At 41.0% G+C, this 20,836-nt stretch overlaps 1 protein-coding gene across 2 annotated transcripts in view; it reads right to left on the bottom strand.

Moving 5' to 3' along the window:
- FNDC3B (fibronectin type III domain containing 3B) overlaps window positions 1-20,836 on the bottom strand; it is a 197,604-nt gene that overhangs the window by 15,153 nt on the left and 161,615 nt on the right. For both annotated transcript variants that reach the window (XM_065639992.1, XM_065639993.1), the window contains exons 22-23: window positions 20,213-20,493; window positions 12,622-12,834 (exon numbers count right to left, since the gene is read on the bottom strand). In XM_065639992.1, coding sequence (XP_065496064.1) covers window positions 12,622-12,834; window positions 20,213-20,493 — 494 coding nt within the window. The remainder of the gene's footprint in view (window positions 1-12,621; window positions 12,835-20,212; window positions 20,494-20,836) is intronic.

Here is a 20,836-nt window from a genome sequence, read left to right as displayed (position 1 = left end):
TCCCGTCACTTGGGAATTGGATTAATACTCCTACCCGGTTTCTACCTCCACCCTTTTTTACTTTGCTATCTCTTTCTCACAAAACATCTGTAATGAAAGCAAAAACCATCACAGAAAAGCTTGCATACATGTTCAATACACAAGATTGCAATGGAATCACACTTAAAATTCTGAGATTCAACCATCTTTGAAGAAAGAAGGCTTCCAATTTTGGAAGAAGAAAGGCTAATTACTAAGTCAATCAAATTCAATTGCTGTTAGGCTTTACTATGACAGTACTGCTTTGTAATTGTGTTTGAAGATGCAGATCATGATGTAAAAAACATAGTGAAGATGAAACATTTCAACTCCAAAATACTAGTGATTTTTTGATAATGTAGTATTTTCATCATGTATAAAGTAGGTACTTTATACTCCACCAGAATTATTTCTGTTGTTTTTAAAAATAGTGTAGTTATTTGCTGTAGATGGCTATAGACTTGCAGACTTATCCTAGATTTATTTTCAGTTTCGCAGGCCTTCTCCTGAAGGACCACAACGAACTTAAAGTTGAACCAGTCAGTGCGATTGCACATTGCTACTGTGATGTCTGCGTATATTAAAAATTGTCTAAAGACAGACAATTTGTACATATCATCGAAAGTTGATTTTTTAAACCTAAAGATACTTTTAAAAGCACAAACATGAACTCTATTTATCTTTGCCTTCTTCACAAGCCTGACATTGTTCATCGTGCTTTATCCAGGCTGTGTTCCACACATTTTCTGAAGAACCAGTCAGCTTTGAGCTTGTTTGCAAGGACTTAATCTCTTACGCCTTTAAAACTTGACTTTACCTGCATATAGAAAAGCTCCCATGTTCTCTCCCTCCCTTTCACCTTCTTCCAGCCTCTACTCCGTTCTCCATCTGAACATGGAGAACGCGTTTTCCTTCTGAGATGCTGTGGGATGGTCATTAACAAAGTTCAGCATGAAAAATCTTTCTGGCTTTTCGTAGTGACAGCTGAAGTACACTGGGAGGGGGGACATTTTCCTGCATCCCACTTCACTTACCTAACAGAGCTTTACATCCTTCATAAAATGAATGTGAGAAGAAATACAACATGCTCATTCTCCAACCTCTACCTGCTCAGACCACTCCTGTGAATCCCTGAAACGTGCTAATAAGCACCAAAAATTTTTAAATTCCGAGAGGTTTGCCCAGTTGAATGTAAAAGACTGTATACCTTAAAAGGCCATATACCTTAAACTGGTACCTTGTCTTTGAAAAGAGAATACCTCTGTGGGTTAATGGCACTCTCAATACAGTTGCATTATTTTTTTTTAAAGTTTGCACCATCCAGAAGTAAATCTGTATTATTCAAATATAACGTGGTGCGGTGCTGCCTCTCCTCTCCAGTAAAGTAACAGCAGAAAAGGAAAATAAAATAACTTTCTCCAGGGAAGGACACACTCCCCAGAGGTAACTTCCCCCTCAGCTCACTCGAGCAATCCCAATTATCCCCTTCCCAGACATTCTCATGTCGGTCACGGATTATTCATTTACGTACACACAGTAGAGGAGAGAGAACACAATGTCCTAGAATGATTGCTTGGGAGAGACCACTGCTGTTAGTTTTTCATCAATACTTTCTTTTGTCAGTGAAGATCTTCTTGGAAATGTTTTATGTGTTGCAGCTATTTTGTTTCCTCCACTCAGTCACTTCCAGTTGAGCACAGGAATATGAATGTACTCGCTCTACCTCTGCTCATTAGTTCTCAGCACATTTTAATTAACAGGTTCCCTTTCAAACTCCTGGGTTTTGTTTACATTTTAGTAACCTGTTTGTCCTTACAACAATTCAATTTGAAAGAAAATCTACCATACAGCACTAAATAAGACAGCAATCTTAAGCCACGTAGAAAGGCTAAAATAGCCATGTGAATGATTCTGTTACTGCCTCCCAGAAAAATGTGGTGAATTGCCACATTTTTGGCTGGAGAGAAATCATTAATACAGCACTGGTCTGACCTGGCGACCTGAGGCTTTGTTTCAGTGTACACAGGCAACTGCAGAATCAGAAACTAAAGTACATAAATTTCACAAACCAACAGCTCTTTTAATACTATTACTGCAACATCTCTGTTATCTGCACAATTATAGCCCCCAACTACTTTTTTACATCATGCCTCTATTTTGTTTAAGGAACATTATCAAACACTCACTGATTATTGTGGTTTTCTTTCCCCACCAGCAGCTCCCTACATTACAATGTGGCAACCAGCAAAGCACAGCTTCATAACAAAAGCATCTAATTCATCCCCCAAGATGGAGAACATCCTTTTTTTGAAGCACTTGAACAGAGAAAAAGCTGCCCAGCCCCTCTGCTGGGCCCAGCTTCTCAGCAGTTACCGCATCTGCACTTCATTTCACAAACTCGGCTCCGATCCCTGAAGACCACAGTGTTCCACTGTGTCCCTATCTCCAGCAAGGCCAGCGCTCCCATCGTCGTGCTCTGCCGTGTTGCAATCTGCCTGCATTCCAATCACCCCTGCTCCCAACCAGAGCAGATCGGGAGGTTTAACACCTCTCGGCTTTCTGTTGAAGCTTGCTCCTGCTGATGCAAGAAAAAGTGTCATTAATCTCCACTGAACCTAGATGTCAGAAGTAGAACACAATTAACTCACTAAAAGAGGAACGATGAGAACAGGCGTTGATAGAGGAGCCCTGAAGTCAAGAGCTAAGTAGAAAGTACAAAGAACTAATTAATACCTCCCACAACGTGCTCACTTACCCTTCCCCAGCCATGAACACCTTGAGATCTCCCTCTGATCCACACCTTGAGTACAGAGTGGTCTTTTATTCAGTTAAACTGGCAGAGATACAGGAGTAAAGTCGCAGCACAATTTTTTCATCTCTGCTGTATTTAAAATCTTTAGCTCAAAGAGCAAAGCTGCCCATCGGTAGCATCCCCCATTCCCATACCCCAGTAGCAGGCTGACCCAAACTTTTCAGGGCTGCTGGCTGAATGGCAGCTTTGCGGCACCTCTCCAAGCCACTTTTCATCATCTCCTTTGGCAGGTAGGTGCTGAGGGAAGCCAAACACCTGGGCAAAAGGGTTTTGTGCTCCCACAACCTCCCCCAACCCCACCTTCCAGTCCTAACTTGAGGTGTGGCCAAAACAGATGTACTTGGCTCCTCTGAAGACATAATGTATGCCTGTACATAGTACGGTCAAAAATTAATCTCCACAATGCACTGTCAATATAGTTTTTGTTTATAGGCATAATAACGGGACCCACTGAAGGAGGCAATTTTTCCTTCCTCATACTTAGAAAAGCAAAACTAAGTGGAGCGTGGAAAAAGGGAGAGAAGTGATAATAGTCAGATGAGAAGAGTTTTGTTTTCTTCACTTAATTACCTAGCACATTTGCAGGCTAGACAAAGAGTACTTGCAGCAGAAAAACAATTTTTAGCTTGCTTCTACTAGATCATCTGTCATCTGCTGTTGAGTTCGATCACATAATCCATATTTACCACAGATATTCACTTGTCAGATGCCTGGAATTATTGAAAATGAAGATGCCTTAACCTACAGAAGCTCCCACATAGCAAGAAGAATTATATTTTTTGGAAGGAGCTTCTGGGCACATTCAGGAGGAATGGAAGACAGATCAGCAAAGTGCCTCACATGATTCCTGTGTGCAGCCAGATGAGAGGCCAACAAACAGACAGGAAGGACAATGCTGAGCACAACTTAACGTGAATTAACAGCATTTGAATGAAAGATCTGGGAGAAATTAGGGAGAGCATCCAGTGGCCTGTTGAAACTATACAGTCAAGAAGAACTAGATTACTAGGCTGCTACCAATACCATGGTTTGCAACAGAAATATGTTAGTAATTAACGGTAGATATAAATAACAGCAGGCTTAAAAAAGCTAAAAACAAAAGAGAACAAAACACTGTTCAGTGGTAGCAAACTAACGCTCTTACAGCCACATGCTTTTTATCTTCCTTGTGCAGCATTACGATCCACTTTCCAACTATGGCAGCAACTAACAGTGTCTATGAACCTTAAAATGAAACTCATTCAGCACATTGTGTTCAGAGCTATTTACTGATTTGGCTGCCTCAGTAATCTGTTTCAGCACAGCTCGCTAAGGAAGCCAAGCGTAGTCTCTAGTTTACCAACTTCAGCAAAATGAAGTTGGAATCTACAGTTGAGCTTTTGGAAAAAATGGCCAAAAAGTTCCTGTTGCTTCAAGCTGAAACCCAATTACCAGTTTAGATATTAAATAGTCATTATCCTGATAAGGCATTATTTTTCTTGTGAGGTTGTTAGGGATGTGCAGAAAATAGCTTTTGTTATGGTGACAATCTTTGGTCTGGATGCTGCTCTTATTTATGATCTACTGTCTGGAATACTCAGTTACACCTGTGACGTCTGAAGCGACTGCAGATGCACACTAATCAAAACATACGAACAATTCTGGGTGAGAATTAAGGGGCCGGCTGGCAGGGCTGATACTGTTGTGGGTGTCTATTACAGGCCACCAGATCAGGGTGAGGAAGTTGATGAGGCCTTCTATGGGCAGCTGAGCGTGGCCTCACAGTCACAGGCTCTGGTTGTTATGGGGGATTTTAACTACCCTGATGTTTGCTGGAAGGACTACTCAGCCAGCCAGCCTCAGTCTAGGAGGTTCCTCCAGTGCATTGACGATAACTTTCTGATGCAAATGGTGGAGGAGCCGACTAGGAGAGGTGCGCTGCTGGATCTTGTCCTCGCTAACAAGGAGGGTCTGGTCGAAGCAGTAAAGGTGGGGGGCTGCCTTGGTTGCAGTGACCATGAGATGGTGGAGTTCAGAATCTCCTGTGGTGGGAGCAGAATACCGAGCAGAATTTCAACCCTGGACTTCAGCAGGGCCGACTTTGGCCTTTTCAAACAGTTGCTGGAGGAAATCCCGTGGGCAAGGCTGCTTGAAGGTAAAGGCGCCCAAGATAGCTGGTTAACATTCAGGGACTGCTTCTACCAAGCTCAAGATCAGTGCATCCCAACGCGCAGGAAGTCAAGGAAGGGAGCCAGGAGACCTGCGTGGTTAAACAGGGAACTGCTGGGCAAACTCAAGTGGAAGAGGAGGGTTTACAAATCATGGAAGGAGGGGCTGGCCACTTGGGAAGAATATAAGGCTGTTGTCAGAGGATGTAGGGAGGCAACTAGGAAAGCTAAGGCCTCCTTAGAGTTAAACCTGGCAAGAGGGGTCAAGGACAACAGGAAGAGGTTCTTCAAATACATGGCAGATAAAACTAACACCAGAGGCAATGTAGGCCCACTGATGAACGGGGTGGGTGCCCTGGTGACAGAAGATACAGAGAAGGCAGAATTACTGAATGCCTTCTTTGTCTCTGTCTACTCTGCCGGAGGCTGTCCTGAGGAGCCCCGTACCCCTGAGGCCCCAGAGGAAGGCAGGACAATGGAGGAGTCTGCCTCAGTTGATGAGGACTGGGTTAGGGAGCAATTAAGCAATCTGGACATCCATAAATCCATGGGTCCAGATGGGATGCACCCGCGGGTGCTGAGGGAGCTGGCTGAAGTCATTGCTGGACCGCTCTCCATCATCTTTGCCAAGTCTTGGGAAACGGGAGAGGTGCCTGAGGACTGGAGGAAAGCAAATGTCACTCCGGTCTTCAAAAAGGGCAAGAAGGAGGACCCGGGCAACTATAGACCGGTCAGCCTCACCTCCATCCCTGGGAAAGTGATGGAACACCTTATCCTTGGTGCCATCTTAAGACATATCAAGGATAAGAGGGTCATCAGGGACAGTCAACATGGCTTCACCAAGGGGAAGTCGTGTTTGACCAACCTCATAGCCTTTTATGAAGACGTAACAAGGTGGATTGACGATGGCAGAGCAGTGGATGTGGTCTACCTTGACTTCAGCAAAGCATTTGACACCGTCTCCCACAGCATCCTCACGGCAAAACTGAGGAAGTGTGGACTGGATGATCGGGTAGTGAGGTGGACTGCAAACTGGCTGAAGGAGAGAAGCCAGAGAGTTGTGATCAATGGGGCGGAGTCTGGTTGGAGGCCTGTATCTAGTGGAGTGCCTCAAGGGTCAGTTCTGGGACCAATACTGTTCAATATATTCATCAATGACTTGGATGAGGGAATTGAGTGTACTATCAGCAAGTTTGCTGATGACACCAAGCTGGGAGGAGTGGCTGACACGCCAGAGGGCTGTGCTGCCATCCAGCGAGATCTGGACAGGCTAGAGAGTTGGGCGGGGAAAAATTTAATGAAATATAACAAGGGGAAATGTAGAGTCTTGCATCTGGGCAGGAACAACCCCAGGTTCCAGTACAGGTTGGGGAATGACCTATTAGAGAGCAGTGTAGGGGAAAGGGACCTGGGGGTCCTGGTGGACAGCAGGATGACCATGAGCCAGCACTGTGCCCTTGTGGCCAAGAAGGCCAATGGCATCCTGGGGTGTATTAGAAGGGGGGTGGTTAGTAGGTCCAGAGAGGTTCTCCTTCCCCTCTACTCTGCCCTGGTGAGACCTCATCTGGAATATTGTGTCCAGTTCTGGGCCCCTCAGTTCAAGAAGGACAGGGAACTGCTGGAGAGAGTCCAGCGCAGGGCCACAAAGATGATTAAGGGAGTGGAGCATCTCCCTTATGAGGAAAGGCTGAGGGAGCTGGGTCTCTTTAGCTTGGAGAAGAGGAGACTGAGGGGTGACCTCATTAATGTTTATAAATATATAAAGGGTGGGTGTCACGAGGATGGAGCTAGGCTCTTCTCGGTGACAACCAACAGTAAGACAAGGGGTAATGGGTTCAAGCTGGAACACAAGAGGTTCCACTTAAATGTGAGAAGAAACTTCTTCTCAGTGAGGGTGACAGAGCACTGGAACGGGCTGCCCAGGGGGGTTGTGGATTCTCCTTCTCTGGAGACATTCAAAACCCGCCTGGACGCCTTCCTGTGTAACCTCACCTAAGTTTTCCTGCTCTGGCAGGGGGATTGGACTAGATGATCTTTTGAGGTCCCTTCCAATCCCTAACATTCTGTGATTCTGTGATTCTGTGAAATTGGTCCACTGTGTTTCTATGTAGTTAACTACTAATTTTCCCACCAAACCAGGGATTCTTTGAACATAGTTATGGAAAAGCATCTAATTCTGCATCTCACTAGATTCCTAACATCTGAAACATCTAATCTCAAACATTTAACATGGTTTTCTCACACTTTGTCTCAAAAGATGACGCACACAGTTAACTCATCTCTACAAAAAATGGTGTTTTACTCCTGTTTCTAGGAACAAAGCTGGAATACATTAACAAGTTAAGCTGTTTACACTTGGAACAGTCCTTCCTCTTTTCTTTCATACTGCAAATCCCCAAGTATCTGTTCAGAATACTCTAAACAGAAATATTACTGTTAACAGCAATACTCATCTACACAATGCAACAGTATGAAGGGAAGACAGCGTCTGAAAGACTTGTCTGAACATAAACTTTCTATTTAGCCTGGCTTGCAGAATAAACTGTAGCATGCCATATGTCTTGGTGCTAATTCTTAATTTCCTTTCATCGTTGTTTTACCCAATATGAAAATTATTTTTCCTGCAGGTTTTGCAAGGATATGGTAATGTATCTCATTTCATATTTTAATAGAACTTCACAAGCCAGTAGGCCTGATACATACCAGTAATTGCTGCTAAAATGGGTGTAAATTGTCTTGATCAAATAATGAGTGCAAAAAATTTTTAATTAGACTGCTTGAAACTTGCAGTAACGAGATAATGATTATGCTAGTCATCGGGCAAAGGCAGCAACTTATTCCTCTGTGTTTCTCCTCTACCTTTCTTCACGTTAATGCCCAGCAAACATATGTGGCAAGGTCCATACATCTGACCATGTCCTAACACACAGAGACCGTACTTGGCATTATCTTTCTGCAAAGACTCAGAGCAAACCATTGGATACAACATTCCACTTCCACAGCCATGGAAACGGCACTGGACACTGTGACAGGCTGTCTCCATGTGCTGGAAAAAAGGGAAAACAGTTTTTTCTCCTACGTACCACTTGAGCATGCCTGGGGAGACAAGGCTGCCAGTACCACCGGATGAAGACGACAGAAGGGTGGGAGAATCACTGGAAGAGCCAGGAACTTCCTACCTGGAGCCTTTCTGCAGAAAAAATGAGCCCATCTACATCTCTGCACCGGCTTTATTATTCAAAGCACGTTTTAATTTTCCTTGGAAACCACCTCCTGGCAAGGGCTTTTTGGTTCCTCCCACCTTGGAAAATATTGGTGCAGATTTTTATAATATACTTTCCCCTCTTGTTTTATAGGCAGTGACGTAGCTCACCGTGCAACTGCAATGACAGTACTACAGGGAGCACCACTAACATCTGGGTTAGCAGGCACTGAAGCGGATGGGATGATACATCTCCCTTGGAAAAATGGAAAATCTTTCTTGTCTCCCCTGCTCACATTCCAAAGGTTCCACTCACCACTTCCCGAAGAGAAGCGAGGAAGGACAACCTGAGCCATGAATGGCAACCAAGTCCCTGCCGAGCTCCCAGCTCAGATGTCCTCTGCTGTGGGCACCAGGACAACAGGCACCGCTGGGAGGAGGGATGCGAGGGGTAACGCCTTCCGAAATACATGTTCAAGTTAAAGTAAAATTCTCCAAGTAGAAGAAATTAATTTAAGGGACTGTGCTATCTGGTGACAAATGTTTTTCCTTCCTTGGAGTCGCTAGAAGTTTCCAGGACTACATCAATGTATGTCTGTGACCTTTGGGACATCCACAGCCTAAGAAGAAAAATGGTGTTTTCACAATGACTGCGCCCAATTAATATTTTTAGTCATTAGGCAAGTTCTATTTTGTGATCAATTCTTCACTTATATTGAAGAATATCTCCTTAAATGGCAAGCCTGTATAGTTTAGCAAAATATTTTAAAACAGTTTGGTACCCACAAAAATGATCTTTCATATGCTATGAAAGGGAAATACCACTGTTTACCAAGTGATAAGGGGTCATAACTCATTTCTTCAGCAAATAACCATAACAAAAGCAATTACAGTTTAGAATGCCAGTAAATACCATCTCTTACGATTCACTTACAAAAGCGCTCTTATTAAGAACTGTCGATGATGCTTTGTAGATATTCTTAAAGAATACGTTTAAGTTGCTTCTTAGCCAACCTTACCAGTGATTCTCCCTTAAAATACAATTATAAATATTTTTATTTTGATTCTATACACACACAAAAAAAATCAGAGTTCACCTCAAATGCAACATGTTTACTACAACATTTAAAAGACCCACAAGCAACTGACAAATGACCCACTAATAATGTACTTGCTAATTCTCTCTTTCAGACTGGATTTTCTAAGCATTTTAAGACACTAAGAGGTATTAATTAGTGGTAGGAACAACTACAGACTAATTACCAGTACAGAAAAAAAAAACCAATTACTATAATTCAGTTCATTTGTTTCACTTGGAGAGAAAAAATCCGTAGTATTCTGGAAAAGAGTGCAACTTGATTAACGTGATTTTCTTGACGTTACTAGAGTTAGGAAATTAAGTCACAATGGTTAGCTTATTTAAAAAATAAAGAAATTTTATAGTCCCCTTTACATAAAGGTTAACTACTCTCAACTAACATTCCCATGTACTGTGCTTTCTAGAAACAGGGTTTTTTTCTTCATTTCCACTTAATGCTACACATAATTGAAAGGACAAGAGATGCTAATTTGATCTTCCCAAATGTCAGACACGGAAGAGCAAATGAGAGCTAAAGCAAGTTCATTCCTGCTGTGCATACCTCTTCAGGCCCCTACATTAATCAGTGATGGGAGATTTCCAAGTATTTAGGTTCACAGGTCTTGCAATCAATGAAACATTTAGTCTCCAACAACTGGCCTGTTACACCTCATTACAGCATGGAAAAGTTAAAAACAATTCTTAATGACCAAGACACATTCAAGAGCACAAGCTGACTATCACTGCATAAAACTGGAGCTGTATCCTTACAAGGAGGCCATTGAAGCTATCAGGGTTTGAATTTGACTCACTGACAACTTCCTTTTTTTAAAAGAAATGAGTAATTTCATCTTTGTTTGTGAAAATGCTTCATCAGCATTTTAAAGCTAACCCCTCTTATAAAACTCTCCAGTAAGCAACATTAAAATAAACAAACTGCATGCCCAGATTGCCTGAAGAAGTGAAAATTGTACTACTGAGTTGAGGGAGTTCAATATAACTCAGATAAAAGTAATTTCAGATGGCTCAGAGAAGACAGTAACAACATCTTTCAAAAGATTAAGGGTATGACAGAGGTTAATTCTGAGTTATCCATGTTTACACCACAGCCTCTCCCCTGGTCAGGTGCTATCTCTAAACAGAGGGGATACCATGGAACCTTCCCACAACTCTTTCAAACCATAAAAGATTCCAAAATATCCTTCTAGATAATTCATTTGGTGTCATTTTTCAGCAGAGACGAGCATTTATTCCATTAGGTGTCCACAGTCTACGTACATCAGTCTGCTAGAGCATGGCACAATTAAAGAGGCCAGTGATGCTCCAAAAACTGTTTCCCAATATTTTTCACAAGTATACACATGACTGAGTAACCCCTCAGTCATGATGGGGTTTATTTTATGGGAATGACCTAAGATAAGACCTCCTACCTCTGCAACCAACTGCCGTTTGTACCAATTCATGTGTGGGCTGCCATTCTCTGTTCATTAGGAATGACAGCTCTCCTGAATGTACAAAACTTTGCTGCCGTATCCTTTCAGGAACGTCTCTCATTGTGATCGATGCACACAATGGGGAGCAAAAAGGGACTGTCAAAGAAGGAAGAAATAAATAGATCTTACTGCCAAGACCTGCCAGCTCCAACTGTTCTCAAACCGTGCACCCGTTCTGCTCCTGTGCTCACGCTGGTACGTGCTTCATTGGCCAGAGGGCTCAGGGCTATGGCTCGTTTCAGGGATTATCTGAACTAATTGCTACAAACCCAACCGCCAAAGGTAGCCATTTCATGCAAGGACTCCATTCAAGGAGGAGACAAGCAGTGCAATGTAGATGAGTAGCTTCTCCGCATTTTTGGGAGCTCATGTGGACTATAAGCCAAATGTAAAGCTAAGAAGATCTAGCAGAGTAAAAAGTGGAAATTTCTCCCAATTAACAGCTCTTAAGAGAGCATTTGCAGTGGGAAAAGTTTGTGCAAAAGCAAAGGAAGATGCTAAAGCCTTGTGCCAAAAGCAAAGGGGAAAAAGCTTTTCTTCTCTGCTGCCAGGTAACATGTATTTTATTTTTACAAGGAAACATTATTTCCTCCAACATAAAACCAGATTTAAAACCATTTATAGCTCTTCACCATCCTACCTGCAGTGCTACGTGAAAGCAAACGAGAAGCCTGTTGGATGTTTCTTTAGAGTTGACTTGATCACACGCTGCTGCAGGTGATGGGCTCCTGCCAAGCACCATCGCACCCTGAAGAAACTGTTTTTATCAGTCAGACTTTCAAATGGGCATTTATATTCATCGGACACCTCTCAGTATTAATACAGGGGAGCACAGGCCCTCTCTGCATCAGTACAGTTGAGACACTGGGAGGTATTGAGGCATTATTCATGGTGGTTTTATTACTTACAATTAGAGCTTTTGGGCCAGATCTTCAGCTGGCATAAACTCAGCACAGCTCTATTTAAATTAAAGGAATCGTGCTAATTCAGACTGAATTACGAGCCATTCTGAAGGTCTCTAAGGATTATCTACTCGATATGCCAGTTATTTTACCTAATTAAACTAGTTAAGAGTGTTTCTTAGTAAATTATGAGCCATCTATGATATTTATTCATTGAAGAGCTCAGACTGTTAGGCAATACTACATATAGTCTTTCTTTCCTTCCCTTTTTTTACTGGATGTGTCTCATTGCAACTTCAGAGATACATTAGCTAATCTTTTCCTACAAAAAGTGTGCCCGGGAAAATACTTTTTGCTGAGCACCGACTGTTTACTGTTCATTTTTGTGTTTCTCAAACACCGAAAGCTCTCATGGCTTTGAAGAAAATTTTAGGGAACTGAAACATGGTGGATGAGCTCTTCTGCATGCTTATTTTGTAATTGTTGTGTAGCTACCAAGCTGATGCCAAGCTTGTATTTTCTAATGCTCCAAACTATTACAGCTGTAAAATCCTGAGCACCATGTTGCCCAAAACTGCCTGTTCTGTTCAGGTTTGCCTTTCCTAGACCTCTGATTTTGTAACTGTTTGTTTTATTAATACACACAGCACGTTGGGTGCAGTATCTTTGTTCTGTATATACCAAAGGGTAAAGCACTATGACCATAAAACTCGGTATTAACTTTTATTGGCAGAGGGGCCAGGTTTTTGCTAAAATTTCAACAGTACGGCATTGATTTTGGTTGTTCTATAATAACTGTAACAGCTTTGTTACATAATTTGCTCGGTTAGACTACAGGCACAGAATACCTACTAGAACAACATTTCGTATACACTTGTATACACATTTTTCTCACTGTGATTCACAACTGTGTTATCATGAACCAGAATTAATTTTCATTAACCCGAGGAAAAGATTCATCTCTCTTACTTTTTATTTCTGTCTTCTATCTGCAAGATATAGACCATGTCATCGGTAGCGTGCAGCTTGGAACTGCTGTCTCCCCACTTCAGCTTCAGGCTCTGAGGACCTGCTGCAGCACACTCTAACCGAGGAGGTAAGGGTGGTAACGGCCTGGTTTTTGCTTTAATAAAGTGGCTAAATGGTCCAGCTCCAATTTCATTGACAGCCTGGATCCTGATCCTAAAAACAAACAACAAAAAGGTAAATGTTAAATAAAACACTTTCACAAGGTTCTTGGTATAGAGAAGTCTCAAGAAACAAAACAGCCTCCTGGACCTGACTGCAACTAGTGACCTGGCAAATGAAAAATTCTGTAAATTTAACAAGTATCATCATCCTGTTTATCTTGTAAGAACTGCAGAAGTGAGAAGGTTTGGCTAAGCAATATCAGAACCTGGTAGCAGTCCCTTTAACTGCATGAACAAGGGACAGCAGCTCAGATACCAGTGACACCTGGAAAACATGATGTGTGTAGCTATGAGGAAATAAAATGCAGAAGTGTGTTGTGGTTTTCTATCAAAGGTCACAAGCTACTCTAAGGTGAAATCGTTAAGTGAAAGCATCGGTGTAACTGCCACGAAACCCACCTCCATTTTGGCAAATACCCAAAGAACAGTATTATTTTCCTGTGTGCAACATCTCAAAAAGCACACTATTAAAGCACGAAATTCTACTGGTAAGAGCTAACCAAGAATGCTAAACCCATAAACCTTCCACAGGCCTTCCACAAACTGTGGAAATATTAACCATCAGTGACCTACCTATTAGAACAAATAGAAGTTGGACTCCTGTCATTTTCACAAGATGCAAAAAAGTTCTTGAGATATTTGAATCACATTCAGAAGAAGAGAAAAGCAGCTCACCTACCTAGATTTAATTTAGAAATATTCTTAAGACTGATCCAGTCTTCTAAATTCTGTTTCTTTCTTAAGATAACGACTCTTGGCTTCTGTTTTGTCACCCTCTCGTATCTGTCTGCACCTTATTTTAATAATTTGCACAGTGAGAATCTGCTTATAGAAATGAGTGAGGACTAGTAGTCTCTTACTATGGTAACAAGAACAACAACATCATAACAAAAATGTGAAATATGCATTTCAAAAGAGCTTTGAGGACTTTAAATAGGAGATTCTATGTAAATAGAAATATGGGCACAGACAAGCCTGAAAGGTTTCAAAAGTTTGTTAAATCAAAATGAAAATAAGAGAAAGCAGGAATGGGCAAACTAATCAGTGTTTTTAGACAGATGAGCCTAGTTTAGATGGCTCACAGATGCCATTGACTTTGGAAATCCCATGTATAGCAGTCTACTATTTTCTCATGGGAAAAGACTCTCTACAAGAAGTGTTGCTGCTCCTCAAAACTATCGGCCATGAAGAAGCCACAACCCCCTGGAAAAGGTGATGGGGGAGAAGGGAGAAGAGCAGAACCTGCCGTATCCCTGCGGCTGCCTGCGTGGAGAAAGCAGACGAGAAACAGAACTGTCTTTGGTTGGCAAAGCTACTTATTTTGATTGAAGTACATAAAGTGATGTAAGTTCATACAAACAACATATGAAAAACAACTGCTTTGAACAGCAAGTTTTCAGCTCTATCATTAGAAAAAGATTAGGCAGAGTTAAAACAATTGCAAAAAACCCTCCAGAGGACAGCATCATTAAAAAAAAAATTTCTCAAAACATATTTTCTGCAATTACAAGAACAGAAATAATTAAGTGATTAATAAACACATCGAAAAATAACAGAGCCTTATCTACTCATTAGGCAGCTAAAGTAATAGTACGCTGTAAGAATGCACTCTGTTCACACAGTCATGTAAATGTGTGGTTAAACCTTTGCTTATTGACCTAATCATTAACAAAGGTAAAGTATTGTGTGGTGTGGAGCTGCATTTTCCTTTTAACATTCCTTCGAGTTTCAGGAAATGCATCCTGACCACCTTACAACACTATACAAGGGTGATTTCACCCTCTTCCTCCAAAACAGTAAGAAAAAGTTCTAGTGAGAGCTGCTTCTGCAACTGCTGCATACAAGCATTGGATACAAAAAGAACCACAGGCTTTTCCAGTATCGTAAGTGAAATCAATATAGGCACTGATTTAATGTCATGTTATTGTTTGCTTCAGATTGAAAAGTAATTACATTAATACTTAATGGTCTTTCCAGTAAAAAAAGTTAAAACTGCCTGAATTTCCACTAAATTAGTATATGCACATAAACAGTAACAGCTACATTACAAAATGCTACTACTGTTTTTGTAGCTTGATTATAGCAACATGCTCTAGAGCACATAGCCTTTTTTTGTTTGTTTTATTTTGTATTATCTAAAGTCCCAGTAACAACAAAGCCTCTCCTGTCCTCACGCACTGTATCTTCAACTCATTTCCAAACGGCAGCTACCACGCTTGAAAACAAGCAGTGACTGAAACCCATCTCTCTCAAATAGCACATCACATTTCCTAAGCATAAGCTGATTTTTAGGTATGTGCATGAACATATATCTGCATTTACTTGTCTTCCCTTTGACAGGTATTTGCACAAGGTAAATATGTGCGTCTCATCTGTTGTTGCTGTCATCTGCTACGTGGTGTCCTTGCTCCCACCTTCTGACACACACAGATACGCACGCACCCCCCGCCACCTCCCCACTTTGGAGCACAGCAAGACTGGGTGGCACGGCTGTAGGGGGTTAGGTAACTTCCACGATTAAGTGGAAACCAATTACTGTTTACAGAACTGACACTGGGAAAAATCAACTTCTGATTAACATCTTTACTTTTGTGTAAAAGTGGTATATAGACATGCAGAAATATTTGCAATAAAACCACTCCCTGAATTCCTTTAAACTTTTTCACTAATGGTTTCTCAGTTAAAATACCCCAAACACCATCTTGGAAAAGTGGTTTTACAATCTGACAATTTGAAAGGGGTTTGTTTGTTTGTTTGTTTTTCTTTTATTTTGTTTGTTTTGTTTGTTTGTTTTAAATGTAAAGACTACATTTAGGGATAGTGCCTAATTCTGCAGACACTGGACCAATAATTTTTGTATTCATTCTCACATTTTCCCACTGCATCTTTTAAACATTTCGAAAAAAATAAACCAGACTAGGCAAATTTAGAAATCATTAAAAGATCTTTAACAGACCATTCTATCTTAGAAGATTCTTGACCCAGGAAAATAAACACACTAAACAGGATGCTATTTTCAGTTTGGTCACAAAATCCTTTGTATAGTATTCCAACAAACTGAAAAATCATTTTTTAATTAATCTTGGAGTCTGACATGAGAAGAGTTTGACTCGCTAGTTCCCATAAGTGGAATGCCACCAGTTGCAATACACATGTCTTTGGAAACCTACGGGAGTGAAAATGCCATCAGCCTGAACGTACCAGGCAGTAACCACACACAGCCTGCAGATCCCCACTCAGACTGCACTCTTCTGGGGCTGGAGCAAGACTTCATTTTACACTGTGAAGCATAAATTTTGTTTTATAACCCACTTAAGCGCTGCTAACTTGATCATCCACGTGCATTCTTCTCTCCTCATCTTGGAAGATCTTTCCTTCGATACAGTTTAGAAACTGAAAATGTCTAGAATTTTTATTCCTAAACCAAATTAAACTTAAGTGTTGCTACTACTACTTAATAAGGCTGCTATGTATTTCCATAAACTATGGAACTTCAGAAGAGAATAAGCATTCTTAAAAATCAGAAGTTGTTTTGCGGTGAAATATTCCAACAGCCTAGCACAATTATTGTAACTACGGAAAGTGTTGAGCAAAGCTTGGGAACAGATTGTATCAGAAAACTGGTATTTCTATTACTGTTGAATACTTATTTATTATGGAATATTTATTGAATCACTTCTAGCTAGATTAATTCACAGAAAACCAGTCTAAGTATTATTACCCTATAGTCAGATCTTCCAGAGCTTCATGACTGTCAATAAAGTGGAAAGACTGCAGAACTCAGACATATTTCTGCAGCTGCTCACCAGCAGCGATGTTTACATGCTGTTTTTGGGAGGCATCTGCTTTTTGCAAGAGCAGTGCTGGTCTGTGTCTGACACTGGAGAAGTCCTCTGGAAATCAGCCCTGTGCACGGCAGAGGCATGCCCCAGTTCCTCCTGCCTCGAGTGTATTTTGGGATGTGAATCCTCCCTGTGGCAGGCTGGCTGGATTTGCTACTAAGGCACAGAAACCATCAAACTTGTCGGCTTCGAGCCCACCTCCGCAAAGAGCCCAGAGCTTGCTCGGTGTGTACCCGAGTTGCTCTGGTACAGCCATTCCCACACAGAAGCTGGAAGCAGCAGAGCAACGCCAGACCTAAGCTAACAAGTCCAACAGTGTGGACACACACATACATGCTGTTAGAATCACACTGCTATTCAAAACAACGTCCCATTCCAATTTTGGACTTGATGGATTCATAATAACCAAGGTTCGCTTTCAATTTTGGGTTCCCACAAACAAAAACATTGACAGTGAAATTCCAATGCAACTAAAACATATAAGCCCTTTACTGATTTAATTGAAATTCTGCTGAAACTTTGGTAAGAGAGTTCAGAATCTCAGCCCCAGTAGTGTTTGCCTTGTTTAGTCTAGGAAAAACAAGGCCTGGAAGAAAACACATTCACTGCTTTTAAACACAGCATGGAATAAACACTTGAGAGACAGAAGAGCTAGATGAGTTAAACAAAGATGACACAAAAAGAAAAACCATTGGTGAACACACTGAGAGAATGAGATCAGTGATATCCTGAAACATTCTTCTGATTAAAAGAGAGAGGGCAAAAAAAAAGAGAGAGGGCAAAAAAAAAGAGAGAGGGCAAAAAAAAAGAGAGAGGGCAAAAAAAAAGAGAGAGGGCAAAAAAAAAGAGAGAGGGCAAAAAACCCACCACCTTTTAGCATGCAGCTTGATAAATACCTTTCCTGCAGATACATTTATCAGGGCACAGATGTTCCCTGATGAAAGACATGTGTCAAGATAGGCTTGAAGAAGAAATATCAATGAAAGAGTTAACAATCGATAGCAAAAACACTTTCACACATCTATTTTTATTGGCAGAAAAATACTTCAAACTATAGATGAGGTGCTTTTGCAACTCAACTGCAGTCACTTGTCTTCCCTGACAGGCATGAGATGCAAGATTTGGGGGTTTCTTTCTCTTATTAAAGAAAAGAGCTTTCATGTATTATTATATCAGATTAGTCATCCGCTGGTTTGTGCTCTTCACAATATTTTTTTTTTCGGTAGGAACTTAGTCTTACAACAATATTTATAACAGTTACAGATAATGCTTGTGCTTTAGCCTTTTTATTTAGATCAGAAACAAGCAGACTCCCTGACTAAAATTATATGATTTAATATGGTGCTTTTTACAAAATAAAGAAATAAGAGTACAAAAAATCCAGTACTATCTCAGTGTAACAACACTTTCTATGGCAGCAGGAGTAAGAGCTTCATGGACAAGACTGCAGCATGATTCCCTTCATTCTGTATCTCCATTTCCAGGCTTTGAAGACAAGGACATTTTCCTAAAGGAAGCTGTAGACAACCAAGAACCAGCTAAATAAAGAGACTGAAGAAGGAAGACTTCAGTGAAGAACTGAGATGGTCTATTCTGGCTGCCTTGATTGTGTTGCTCAAAGCTCACATTTTGCTTTAGGGCTTTTGACTCTTGATTGAACATATGAGGAGAAATCAGGGTGTACGAGACTGCCTGAAGATGATGCTATTCCCCAGCTGGGTAGCCAGTCAACAGACAAACTCTTCAACTTCTCAATAGTTTAATTAGGTTTTTGGTCAGCCTTCAATCAGTTGGGTTCCCTAGTCTGGCTTAGGGTAAGATCACACAGGCACCAGTGCTGATGCAAAGCAGTGAGTGAGAAACACGGGAGAACGCAGAGATGGAGGGAGGTCAGAAGAATGACAAGAACAACCTGAACTGGCTCAAAGAGTTGTGCAGCTTCACTCATGTGCAGTATTTTCAGAAAACACTGTGAACAAGCTTAGGCCAACATGGTGCTAGAAGAGGTGGCCCTACCCTCTCCCTCCTCTTCCTTTCTCTCTACCCATTTACAAGGTAAAAAACACAATTAGTTTTCAAGAAGACCAGTCTTCCCAGTCTGGAATGGCACGATAGCACTTTGCTGGCACAAAGGAGGGGACAACACAAGGAGGGAAGAAGATTGTTATGTCTCCTTAGACAGCAACGCTAGCTTCAGTTGACCCCAAAACCAGGATCTTCGATAAACAGTAGAAGACAAGAAAAAGCTTATACTTCATTATCGCCTTTGCCAAAAAGGATCACGGTGTTACAAGCCACTAGAGACAACAATAACGGAGTCACATTTCCTGGATTTATATGAGTGATCTGGAACTGAGGGCTTCTGAATCACCAGATTCCTATTTTGCCTCCTTTTTTTCAGACTGCCAGAGGGGATTGTTTGTTTGTTCTTTAAATAAATGTACATTTTTATTTTTACGCTACATGTTTTTAAAACCTAGATATTCTAGGCAAAGATCAGGAACCACTGTACTAGCCACTCTAAGCAACATATGTCCCTTGCTTTAAATAACTTCCAGTACATGTATTTGTATGCTTGCTACCAGAAGTTCTCCTTTTTCAGTACATGATAAAATTAGAGAAATCAACTTTTCATTTAAACTCTAGAAGATCTGTAGGATTGTGACCCTGAAAACAAAGGAAAAAAAAAGAAAAATGTTATATTATGTCTATACCATGCCTGATTTTATAATTGCGTAATCAGATTTCAGTTTTTATTAGAACAGTACGATAAAATTTGTCACATATTTGTCTGTATTGCTGTTCATTGCCTGCATGGAGCTATATCTTTTTAAAAATTAGCAATTAGGGAAAAACATATTAACCTGAACATTAAAATAACAATACAATTTTGTCAAGGTCAAAGAATCACAGAATGGTTGGGGTTGGAAGGGACCTCTGGAGATCATCTAGTCCAGGTCACTTAGAAATTCAGAATCTGAACGAACATAAAGAAATTGTTTTTAACCTCAGATTATCTTTTACTTAATCTCTATATCCTAGAAATAAAAAATAGCTGTAGGTATACAAATAAAAGTTCATTGTGTGCAAATTGCTGTCCCCTCACAGGGATCAATATAGTTAATAATAAAAAACCCTGGAATAATACTGATAAGCACCTGAAAAAACATGAGATGTCACATTCTAATTTTAGTTATTTCCCATTTTTTGAATTTATTCATTTATCAGCATGACACTATCTTAGCAGAGCAACTTACAAAACCAGGAGAGATCAGCGATAATGGAAGGAGAGGAATGGGGAAAAAAGGCTGGGGGGCAAGAGCAGTATTTGAATGTGAAGTACCACAATTCATTCTGTAAGGGAATGACTGCAGATTTCTATGCTCCCTAGCTTTTTTAAAAAACAAAAAACCCCCCCAAAATGAAACAAAACACAAACCTCACATGCCATAAACATTTCCCATGTAAAATTCAGCTGTGTGATCTCACCCCGAGTGCTGTGTGCTACACCAAACAAATTGTACTCACCGGTATGGGGTTTCTGGAAGCAAATCATTGATAACGTAACTTGTAACATTTCCTACTGGAATGCTGATGTCACCCAGGTCGATGTTGTAGGATGTAATCTCAGCTCCGTTATTGCATGGCTCTTCCCAGTTCAGGACAAGGCACACGGAGTGGGAGAGCTGCTGGGCATCCACCTGCTCGTCCTCCAGCACGGAGAGGACAGAGACAGCTTCAGGCACAGATGCGGGGATTCTGCAGGTTACCAGGTCACTGTAGGGTCCAGCTCCTGCCTGGTTAATGGCCTGTGTGTATAGAAAAGAATAATAATTTTAAAAAGTTTACAGGATAAGTGTTCTCTTTCACTTGTTTCTCGAGTTTGTAATAATGAACTGTGCAGCCTGGAGCTGTTGCATGGATCCTTCAGAGAATACGCACCATTGGCTTATTCTCTAAAATGAGGTTCACAGCCTCTACCTATAATAGAGCAATTAATATCTTCCTTTGTGACTCAGGAATATCTCTCAGATAAACTGGAGAATATTTCTCTTCTCCCTAATAGCTATTTAATCAAACTTAACAGTAACCTTTTTATCAGCAGTAAACTTTATTTAGTAAGGGAAAATGTCACAGTCATCATGCTGTCAG

Source organism: Caloenas nicobarica, chromosome 8 (assembly GCF_036013445.1).
Source record: "Caloenas nicobarica isolate bCalNic1 chromosome 8, bCalNic1.hap1, whole genome shotgun sequence".
Classification (NCBI taxonomy): domain Eukaryota; kingdom Metazoa; phylum Chordata; class Aves; order Columbiformes; family Columbidae; genus Caloenas; species Caloenas nicobarica.
This window is presented reverse-complemented; position numbering and strand designations above follow the sequence as displayed.